We start from the raw sequence: 12,015 nt of genomic DNA on the forward strand, positions 1-12,015 counted from the left end.
GCTTCTTTGTTTTCTGTTTACTTTGCTAGTTGTTTGCTTTGTAAACCTTGATTAACACGAGAAGTCACACACCACAGTAGGCTACATCATTACAAGGGAAATTGAATCCCTGCCTCAGAGTTTGGAGTGTATGAGGGAGCAAGCCTCCAGTCTGGAGATAAGGAAGTCTTCCTGCTTTCAGTGAAGCCTACGTGCCGGAGGTCTTGTCTCGGCGGGGCCCGGCCTGCCCTGGCTGGATGGAAAGTAGCGGTTTCCTCCGAGCAGGGAGGGACCGAGACAAGCGCGAGCGGGCGGAGTGAAAGTGCACACGTGGACAGTAGACACCTGAGATTGACGTGGACGTCAGCCAATGAGAGCACGGACTGATGACGCCAACTCACCTCTGTTATCCAATGGGACAGTTTATTGGCCAGTAAAAGTCTAAAATGTTTAGAGTCGGAAAAATTTAGAAAAAAAGGTTGTGAAACGAGTCTGGAGGCTGCTGGGAGTCAGACAGAGCAGACAGCTGATGTTTACTTCGTGTCCTAACGAGGAGCAGAGGAGATTTCTATCTTCCTTGGAAAAAATGATGAGAAAATGAGGATGCTTTGAGTTTCCTGACAGAATATACTTCGCAACTTTTCATCTCCAGAGATAAACATACTTGGGTAAGACCCCCCTTTTTTCTTTCTACTTTAAAGGAACTCTAGACTACTGTTTCCTGTTTAGTAGCTCAATAACAATGCATACAATCACTGTGCTTACGAAAAACGGGCTATCTTTGTACATATACTCTTGTTTATACCTTTATAAAAAAAAAAAGATCATAAAAGTTGTTTTTACAGTAGAAGCTTTCATGTTGGACTCAATACACCACAAAACTCACCTTTATGTTGATCTTTACACCCAATAATATCAGATGGCAAACTCAGTGATTACATGGTAAAACATTTAATAAGTTACTCTTTAGGTCCATAAGAACTGATACAGTCTTTTATTATAAACTTTATAGCTTTTCCCCCCACAAGCTTAGTTGTTGTCAGTATTTCTTTTCTTTTCGATGGGAGGCTAAAAAGTGAGTAGTAGTACAGTAATTTATAATTAAAAAGCATAGGAGATTTAGATGGAGGTTGGAAAACTATAATTAACTGCAATCAGAGTTTATTGTATGGTTTAGGCAAGGGCAGTGATGGGCAACTTAAATGCTGGAGGGGGCCACGATTTTTCATGGACGCTACCACATATAGGACCGTGCACTTAACCAGATATGATGAAACTGCAATTTTAAATATGTTTACAGTGCAGTACCTTAACATATTTCATGCTCAATGCATGTATAACAGTATAAATAGGAATGCAAAAGGTTTGAAGCAAATAAAAGCCGCCGTATGTGGCCCCCGGGCCTCCAGTTGCCCATCCCTGGGCTAGGGCATAGCACAGTAATATGCTCCTATTGTTGTTTTGTCATATCATGTTATAATATGGGTTTTTTGAGTGTATATTATTTTTATTTTTCTTTCACACCATTTACTTTTATTCCATTCAGTCATTTTGCAACTGTCAATTTATTGACATTTCCTAACACAATATTTCAGTTACTTGATCTATGATGAATGCAAGAGGTGAAGAAAGAAAAAACTGTGAAGTAATTGTATTTTCTTTACTTCCGTGGTTTCTAAACTAGAATCTATACCACCCTGTCAGAAAATATTGCTAATGTTGTAACTCTATGGTATTTCTTTGCCATCAAAAAAGTACACACAGTTAGTTGAGTTATATACTAATTAGCCTTGGGAAAACATTAATAGATTGCACCTTGGGGACAGAAATGGAACAACGAACGAACCAGGGTGTGGCCAGTGGGACTGATCAGGGTTCCAGAGTTTATAATTTTTTAATTTTTATCAGTATTTTGTCATTTTAGAGATTTTGTAGCCACCTGTATTATCTCAATATAAAATCAAGTACTTGAAATCAGAAGAATTTGCGATATTTTGCTTAAATTATATGTTTAATTGAATAGGAAAATTTTGATTTCATGTGACTTTCCACAATTGCCCATGGTGCCAGTTACAGCCTCTGTTTATATAAAATTGTGACATAAAATCTAAAAAAGGAGAAAAAGTGCATTATTTTAACCTGAAATGTAGTAAAGTTGAAGTTTAAAGTACTATAAAAAAGTTTTAAAAAATCTCAAAATTTTACACTAGCCCAGTACTTGAATGTACTTAGTTAACTTCCGCCACTGAGTATAATAAAATGTGTATTTATTCAGTGAAATCTTTTCCTGAAGAAGAGTTGGAACAGTTTAATCTGGCAACGGTGCTGCACAGATGTTGTCGTTGATTACGAGTAAATCAGCCAAACACTGAAGAGTCTTCCAGCAGCTCTCCAGTGACACAAGGGAGTGATTGCCATGGTGACTTAAGTGTTTTCCTCAGTCTGGAGAGGTTGCACAGGTAAAAGATCCGTCGGACACAGATGAGCTCAGTTTAACATCTCAAACAATCTGTTTCTATTCAGAGTCCTCCTTCAAAAGGTTCCCTTTGTTGCCAGGCAGAATACTGTCTGTCATCTCCATCACAAAAGACAGTGCGACCGTGCACCTTATTCTTATTCTCTGCTCACTATTGATATCACTCCTGCATTGCTCTCAGAGTTTACAAAGCATTATTTATTAATAAGGGGACCAAGGTCAAACAGGTTCATGAAGCCTCTTTATTCTCTTAATTTCATATTTACAGTGAAACCATGAGGAGGCACACAATGGATAAAAGACCACAACACATGACTGACTTTGAAATGCCAGCCTGTTTGTTTTTGATCATTTTCCTTTTATTGGACGTACAGTTGTTCCCTTGACAGAATAGACATGTAGCGGTAAACAGCAGGTGATGGCAGCCTGGTCTGCACAAACACGCACTAGTACATGTATCTATCAGGTGCATCTTTTCCCGCTCTAAAAAAAACATCTAAAAAATAATTTGTTGAGTTGTGTACAATCCCAATTATACGTAAGAGAATTGGGGCCAGGTAGGAGAATAAAATGATGAGAGGAGGATTTTTTTCTTCATTATGCAGTTCAAGAAAAAAGGAATCGTTTTGAGGAAAATCTGCTTTTATGTAATTTATGTGAATTTTTTTAGACATATAACTAAACTTACTATCTAAAATTACTGTGAAAATGTCCTTCGTTTTCTTCTTTGTCAAATTTTTTCATACATAAACCTTTTGGTTGATATGAAATCAGTTTCATCCATCTGATTTTCTGAATTAATAACTTTGTTGGGGCTGCGATGGATAAGGCAAAGAAAATAAAGGTGACCTTTTTGAACCTAAAAGTAATAACAACTAAACTAAAACTAAGAATTTTCAAAAAAATAAAAACAAATGAAAACTAGCAAACTCACTCTAAAAATGAATAAAAACAAACTGAATTTGAAAACAAAAATTCACAATGAAATTAAAACTAAAACTAACGAAAAATCCCAAACTATTATAACCTTGGTAAGAACATTATAGTTGGGTCAAAAAATCTAAGTAAATGTGTCCAATAATCTTTAGACCAAGTGAAATCCCTCATTTTAATCAAGGCAAGGATTTGCACCTATCAATGGCTTCATATCCTAAGTTAAGTTAACAGCAGCCGTTTGAAACACATCCCCTCTGAGAAAGACAGATTTAATGTAAAATGGCTTTATTCAATGTTTTTACATAGGTCCTCCAAAACATGCTACCACATGGTCAGTTAAAAATAGCGACCTACCACTGGTAGGAGATAATTTGTCTTTGTACCCAGTTGTCGCTGTTTGAAACACGTCGTTAATGTAAAGGAGTCACAGTTTGGTCAGGTTAAGGCAGCAAAACTATTGAACTACTTGCTTTACCTTAAGTAAAAAAGTACAAACATGGTAGAAAAAGATAGTTAAAACAGTAAAATAAAGAAACAATATATTTTTCGTATAGTCCGATCACAAACACAAATATAATATATAAACTGCCAGTTTTAAAGTATCTGTACTGAAAACTAAAGAAACTAGAGATTAGTTCAATATTTTTTTTAACATATGAAGTAAATAACAAAGCAAATTAAATAAGATGAACATAGAAAATTAGGAATATAAAGTATAAATAAAACAGTGTTATTCAACAGTACAACAAATGTAGAAACGAAAAGAATATAAAATAAAAGTGAACTACTTTACTGTCCTGAGTGTTTTTGCAGGTATGCAAGACCCAAAATAAACAAATTGCGATTTGTTAATGTTAGAAAGCCCATGCTGTTAATGTTTGTTTACTTGTTTATTTAACTAAGTTCCATTTATTAATGACTTGTTTCTCTGTAAGTTTTCATATGTCCCACACTCTTGAACGTTCCGAAGCCATTCCGACGCTATTGAATGCACCATACCTGTGTGTGAGCAGGAAAAGGTAATCTCTGATTGGTTGTTGTCACGGCCATTTCCGACATGTTTGATCGAGTAAATATGCTCACAGCTGATCACTGTAATGGACCTGAAATTTCTCGTGATCACTAATCGTTATATAATCTCCCAGGCCAAAAATTAAGATAACTTTAGGTTTCACACAGGACACAAACACTGGTTGTCCTGTGTTTGTTTGTTTGAGCCTCCACCCACTTTATGTGGACCTTATCATTCTTTATACTTGTGTCCTTGATTTGGCTTATGCTTTTACACTCTGTAACACCACTGCACTGTCCCTCATAATTACTATGACCACTAGCGGGTGCCCTAACTTCAATATAAATATGTTCCAAACAGAAAATCTACAGACATGTTTTTACATATTTTAAGTTAAAGGTGAAAGCTTTTAGACGTCCCTAACAGGTCTCTTTCCCTTTCCAGACACAAGCCTACCAAGGTCAGTCAAAGGGCTGTTGCCAGCACACACACACTAATTATGGCTGATTATGCTGTTTAACTAAATTGCAGGCACTCCTCCACCTTTCCCTTCCCTTTTCTTGTTTCTTCACATATGCCAGCCAGGCTAAAAATAGTGCATGCTAATGCTAGAAATATATATGCGGTAAATTATCTTGTTTGTTTTGATAAATGTACTACCTGCACTTAAAAGAAAACAACTTATTTTTCTTGCTGGTGTAATATTGACGCAATATTAAAAATATAACCCTGGTGGGTGCTGAGTAGAAATCTGTGTCTTCTGTTGTAGTGCAAGAAGAAATAACATTTTCTTAAACCACTAGGATAGCAGCAATCATGTTTTCCCCAAATTATCCCTCTGCAATAAGGCAGTTATCCATAACAATGCTAAAAGATTTTTTTCCTCCTATGATTCAGGTGTGGTGAGTCATGGGAAGCTTCAAGGGTCATGCGCTCCCCGGAAGCTTCTTTCTGGTCGCTGGGATCTGGTGGACATTGAAGCACTCGCTCTGGCACGCCACCCGCAGGAACAAGAACATCGGTTCCACTCGGCTGGCCAGCAGAGCCTCACAGCGCCGCCTGGAGATCATTGAAAACTCTGTTGTGCTCTTCTTTTCTTTTGTTGGTAAGTAGATTTTTCTATGTTATTAGGTACATTTACTCAAGTACTGTACTTCACTACAATTTTGAGGTACTTGTACTTTATTTGAGTAGTTCAATTTTATGTAACTTTATACTTCTAGTTAGAAGCAAATATTGCACTTTAACTCCACTAAATTTAGCTGACAGCTTTAGTTACTTTACAGGTCGAGATTTAACATAAAAACATGATCAATTAAAAGTGATTAGCTATTTATATAAATGAAACCTCATAACAGAATATTAAGTAGTTAAAATGAGCCCTATCTTGAGAAAATTACCATAAATGCGTCAATAATAATAATAATAATACAATAATATATTTAGAATATATATAACAATTTGAGTGGGATCATTCTGCATTTAGAATACTTTTATATTTGATACTTTAAGTACTTTTTGATGCTGATACTTTTGTACTTTTACTTCAGTAAGTTTTGAATGCAGGACTTTTATATGTATTGGAGTAATTTCACAGTGTGGTATTAGTACTTTAACTTAAGTAAGAGATCTGAATACTTCTTCCACCACTGATTTCAAATGAGCCTCTTGATGTAGCCATAAAATTTTACACTTTGGCTACTCAAGAGTCATCTGCCCAAATCCAGCACACACCAAAGCAATGTTAATGTATACCCTTTAATGAGTATGTGCTGTTTGCAAAGTATGATCCAAGTAGGCGTTTACAGTCTTCACTCTTTAATTAAGGAGATCTGAGTGTTTCCTCTGCTGTGCTCTGCAGGGATGCTGGCAGAGCAGTTTGCAGCAGATGGACCGAAGCTCCAGCTGTACGACTCGACAGAGAAACACTGGGAATATCTGATGAACTGGCAACACACCACCATGTATCTGTTCTTTGGCCTGTCTGCTGCTGTGTCTCTGGTTTTACACACCACAGAGGCTGCCCCACTGGCACTGGATAGGCTAATGCTGGCTATTGCTTTCTTTAATGAAGGTAAGAACCAACACTATTATAATTACGAAAACTAACGAAATAATGAAAAACTAGAACTGAAAAGGCATTTTCGGTTACTGAAATAAAAATAAAAACTAAAGTTTTAAAAAAAAGATAACAAACTAAAACTGTGTTGTGTGGTTACAAAACTAACTAAAATTATAGTGAAAATGTCCTTTGTTTTCTTCTTTGTCAACTTTTTTCATACATAAACCTTTTTGGTTGATATGAAATCCGTTTCATCCATCTGATTTTCTGAATTAATAACCTTGTTGGGGCTGAGATGGATAAGGCAAAGAAAATAAAGGTGACCTTTTTGAATCTTGCACCCAACAAATACCCCATTACAAAAAACTAAAAGTAATAAAACTAAACTAAAACTAAGCATTTTCAAAAAAATAAAAACAAATGAAAACTAGCAAACCGACTCTAAAAATGAATTAAACAAACTGAATTTGAAAACAAAAATTCACAACGAAATTAAAACTAAAACTAATGAAAAATCCCAAACTATTATTGTTATAAGAATTTTCAGAGTGACCCTTCAATAAAGACAGTTGGATTCAGCGTATCAAAGTTTAAGTTGAATTTAATTAAAGTCTTGTACAAGAGGAGCATTTAAATCATGCAACACAGCGAGTAAGGTTACAGAGAAAAAGGCTCACATGATAGTCAAAACTATTGGCTTATATGCATCCTATAGTGGGAGGTTTCCAACGTCTAGCTTACCTGTCTGACACAGATGCTGTTATTCTCAGTTCCCCAAAGTCAAAGGTATGGTCAGCAGAAATACGTCTGACCCGTGTCTGACTCCCCCTGTCATGTGTACTTCCCTTCATCTTAACATATAGTGAACCTTATCTAGCCTGCCAGCCTTTAGCAGAAACACTGGTCTGATGTAACCCAAAGCCAGTATCTCCACATGCAGCAGGCAGGGACACATTTGCTTAATATGATTAAAACGTTGGAAAAACCCCAGATTAATACCAATTTTTATAACATTTATAACCTTGGTAAGAACATTATAGTTGGGTCAAAAATTCTAAGTAAATGTTTACTGAGGTAACAAATCAAGTAAGAAGTAGGACCATTTTGTCATAGACTTTGATGTCATCAGACTTCCTTTTGCAGCCAGTGGAGTCGCCCCCTGCTGGTAAATAGAAAGAATGCAGATTGAAAGCACTTCCTTGTTGGCTTCACTTTTCAGGTCTGGAGGTTGTCGATTGGCATGTGACCAATGCTGGGCTTTCACCAAACGATTTTCCCAGTCCCAGACTAAAAACTGAAAGTCTTTAGTAAATCTAGGAGTCTTACTGGAGTCACAGCGCGCTCCCGTCATCCCGATCGTTAAGTGTAAGGTAGTAATCTGCACTGTTTCATATCAGTCTTTTCCTAGTCTTTGGTTTGCGATCATATCAAACGTGTTTGATATTATCGCAAGTCGCAGTGACGGAACACAATCAACAACCAATAGATGAGCAGACCGGCCAGTAAAACCACTTCGACAGGAAAAAGTTACATCACAATAATGTTAGTAAGCTCAAGCCTAAATACAAATATAGAGATGTAATATATTTACGGCCGCAAGCGGGATTTTGGGGGCGCTGTTTCATAGTAAAGAGAATAGTAAGCAGACCCAGTTAAAATGTATCAATAAATGTATACATAAATAAGTAATAAATAATTGATGATTAATGTGTGATTAACTAAATGAAAGTTGATAGAGCTGATAAGTATAATTATTCTTATTAAACAAATAAATTAAATATAATTAAATAGGACATAAATGTATTTCATGAATTATTTTCTAAATTTTCCTTTCCTTTATTCTTCCTTATCTATTCTTCTTGTCTATTTTTACTGTAAAATAGTCAACTTTTCATGTCAGAAAAACAGAAACCCCTTTTCAGCTTTGTGAGGGGAATTTTGTGGCGTCTTCTTTTCTTTTCTTTTTTTCCAACACAAACCACTGCACACACAAACTTTGCATGGTTGGTAAAAAATGCTAAAAGAATCTAGTTGTAGTCTTGTAAACAGTGACCCTGCAAGATTCACAGTCTCTGTAGAATCTCAGTCTGAGACTAGGCTGGGACTAAAAACACTTGTCTTTAGATGTGAGCAGGTGTGAGCTGATAGTCTTGCAGGAGTCTTTCCAAATCTTTTCAAAGTCTTCTGTTGTATAGGTAGCATAAGGGCCTGTTTACACGACAACACTCTCGGGGGGAAAACGACAAAATATTTTATCAGGTGTGCCTTTTCGTGTAGACGGCGATGGCATTTAAGGGGGTTTAAAACGCAAAAAAATGAAACCACCCTCCAGAGTGGAAATCTTAAAAACACTCCATCGTTGCATTTCCATCTAAAGGGTTATTAATACAAACATGTGCTCTGATCAGCTCACGCTGGCTCTCGTCTCGTACGCTTTTTTTAACATCCATGTGCAGTCCAGGCAAACGACAACAAACATGTTGGACTATTTCCATCAGTCAGACATTCAAGTTGCCCTAGCTGCTCTGATAACTATCCAGGAGTCATTTCAGCAGTTAAGCAGAATTTTCACAGATAATGTAAAAGAACAGAGACGGCAACTGTAGGCTATTTCGCACTACTAGGAAAAGAAGTAGGAAAAAAGAGAGTCTACGCAGTACCACCTACGCAGATTTTCCCCTGAAGACACTCGTCTAAACGCGGAATAAAAGTGAGAACGCAACGCCACTTTCGCGTTTTTTGTCCAGATGGTCTACATCTAAACAGGACCTAAAAAGCAATAGATAGAAGAAAGGATATTTTTCTTCACCTTTGTTATCTGTTTTTTTATTGCTGACTGTGTCTTGTTTTTGCAGGATTTCTTTTCTTCTACCACCTCCATGGCAGGACTATGCTCGACGTCCATGTGCACCAGCTCCTTCTCTACGCCATCTTTGGCGAGGCTCTTGTTGCCTTCTTGGAGATCTTCCATCGAGGTAATATCATTCTGGAGCTGCTGCGCTGCACCCTGACTGTCGTGCAGGGAAGCTGGTTCTGGCAGGTAAATGTGAATGCCTGTTGTGGATGAGCAGATGTTTACAGCAGTGCTTTTACCTCCTGACGTTGCCTTCTCATTGGCTGCAGATTGGTTATGTGCTGTACCCTCCCCATGGCCCTGAGTGGGACCTAAAGGATCACAACAACATGATGTTCGTCACCATGTGTTTCTCCTGGCACCTCGCCTTCGCCATGCTCATCGTGAGCATGCTCTATTGCACTGCCAGCTGGTGAGAACCGCCTCCACACCACGCATCCCATAAACTGCTGGTAGACTAGCAGAATCATCCACTTGTCCCAACAACCTGAGTGCTAGGCAGGGCGTTTGGAAGAAACCTGCCAACTCGGGAATCTATAACGTTAACCATCAATTAATCGATTAATTTTTTATATTTTTATACATACTCCAGTATGTATTAAAACATGCATACAGGGGTAAAATAAAAGATATATATACAGTACTATGCAAAAGCCTGTTTTGATAACATACTCTTTTGTTTTGAAAGGACGAAAAGAGACTTCCTGTTGATTGTAAAACTAATTCAAGTGAGATTAAACTGTGAAGATAATGTCAAGGAGTTCAATGTTTTATGTGAAACCCCAGAAGAGGCATGAGTTTAATTTTCACAGTAATCTTGCATATTTAAGTGTGTTTTGTGTCTAAATAACTTTTGGATAGAATTAAATTCATGCTAGCAATGTTTGATACAGTAAGCTTGTTTTTTTTTTTTTTTAAATGAATCCTCTTGTATTTCTGTGTATTTTATAATTGTTATTGCAACTTTCAGTTTGCAAACTTTAGCTTTATCCATCTTAATTCTAATTGGCTTATTGACGTACGGCCGCTTGGCCATGTTTCAGTTCAGTGAGTACTGATACTCAGTCAAAGATAAAATTAAAATAAAACATAGACAGATCAATTAAAAATCCCACGTGATCGACCAAATTCTTAAAGACCATTAATCGATCATTGATTCCCATCCCTACTGAGTGCTTCTAATGGCGGAACAGTTTATGTTATGTGTGACTGTTTGTTGTGCTTTCTCTGCAGTGTGGTCCGCTCCAGATTGAGGAGGACTCCTCCAATGGAAATGGGACTTTTGAAGCCCAGAGACAGGGATCCAGACTCAGAGGATGAGATTTTATGAAGAGGACTGTTAAACACCTACATAGTGACTTAAATCAGGGATATGAAGTTTGCAGATCCATCAGCAGTACGACTAGAAGCGTGCAGACAGAAGAGGGATAAGGACATGGTTTCTGGGTGCTTTACTTTAGAAATATATCTCTACCTCTGCCCTAATTAATCAGCTGTAAACTCCAGCCTTACTCTCATTGTTTTTGCTATTTATTTTACAGTGACCTTATACTTTTCATATACGCTGTCATATCATTTTTTTCATTATAATTTTGCACAAACAGTATAAGTGAACATCAACTAATAAGGGTGAGCTTTTTACAGATTGCATGCTTTTCATTTGACTCACCAAAGTTGTTGGTGCTCAGTAACGCCATCTTGTGGCTTTTTTTTTGTTTGTTTCATAATGTTGAGTCTCACATGTCAGTCAAACTTAAATGCCAAAAAATACGAATTTTATTAAATTTGTTTAAATTTTCTATTTGACGTTATAACAGATTATATTTTGATTGCTGTTGTTGTTTATGCATGTCTTTTTTTGTGCAGAATTTATTAAGGAGGGCTTAAAGGAAGAGTTGGGGTTGTATGAGGTACTACAAAGTAATTTTGGAGAAACAGACAGGAGTATTGATGCGGAAGCTAAGTAATGTACTGCTGTGGACAGGGACAGCAGCAAAAAAAATCAATATCATTTTAAGTGTACGCTATATTTAGAATATTTCCACCACTTTACGTTGCTGTCAGACAATCCTGTTAAAGTTTACACAGGAGAAACTGAAGCGCTATCTATGCTGCCTTCAAAGCCACCAGTCTCCATTCACAAAAACAGTAATTCTACCTTGCAGAAAACAGGAGTTGCTGGTCTACGAGTGCCTTTAATTAAAAAGGTTATAATAGGACTAGTCACATGTATTAATTTGTGAGAAACTATGAGGTATATCTGACCGAAATCTGTGTCTTTATAAATGGTGTTTCCTATTCCTCTCTATTTAAATAAGTTAATATCAAATTGAAAGTAAATGATCAGTCATGCATCACAGAATCATCACAGTAAGAGGTAGTGCAAGTATCATATCACCTATGAATTGCCCCTGCAGACTCCTTTTTGTTGGGACAGCACAATACAACATAGTGTATCTCCTTGAAATGGCTTCAACAAAGATTGCGTGTGCTTAAAAAGACCAATCACTCAGTTAAAAACGTGTCATATGTCATCTTCTTACTATCTTAACTATTGATTATATTTTTAGTATCAAATTAATTGCCAATTATTTTCTCAATTACAGCGTGACACCACAGGCAAAATATCAGTTTTCTGGACAGATTTTGGGCTATTTTATTACACTATTCTAGTCTATTTGTGTCTGTATATTTCT

At 36.8% G+C, this 12,015-nt stretch overlaps 1 protein-coding gene across 3 annotated transcripts; it reads left to right on the forward strand.

Moving 5' to 3' along the window:
• The first annotated feature begins 353 nt into the window (after nt 1-353).
• Nucleotides 354-11,118, forward strand: tmem45a (transmembrane protein 45a). Of its 3 annotated transcripts, XM_059342063.1 has the most exons (8): nt 354-647; nt 4,327-4,410; nt 4,848-4,863; nt 5,301-5,508; nt 6,265-6,477; nt 9,321-9,505; nt 9,589-9,731; nt 10,553-11,118. In XM_059342063.1, exons 4-8 carry the CDS (start codon nt 5,313-5,315, stop codon nt 10,647-10,649), a joined length of 834 nt encoding a protein of 277 aa, XP_059198046.1. In that variant the 5' UTR covers nt 354-647; nt 4,327-4,410; nt 4,848-4,863; nt 5,301-5,312; the 3' UTR covers nt 10,650-11,118. The 3 variants fall into 3 exon arrangements, with proteins under 3 accessions (XP_059198046.1, XP_059198045.1, XP_059198044.1); XM_059342062.1 differs by lacking the exon at nt 4,327-4,410; XM_059342061.1 differs by lacking the exons at nt 4,327-4,410; nt 4,848-4,863 and having other exon boundaries at nt 356-647.
• Nucleotides 11,119-12,015: the final 897 nt, after the last annotated feature.

This window comes from Centropristis striata, chromosome 9 (assembly GCF_030273125.1).
Source record: "Centropristis striata isolate RG_2023a ecotype Rhode Island chromosome 9, C.striata_1.0, whole genome shotgun sequence".
NCBI classification, from domain to species: Eukaryota; Metazoa; Chordata; class Actinopteri; order Perciformes; family Serranidae; genus Centropristis; species Centropristis striata.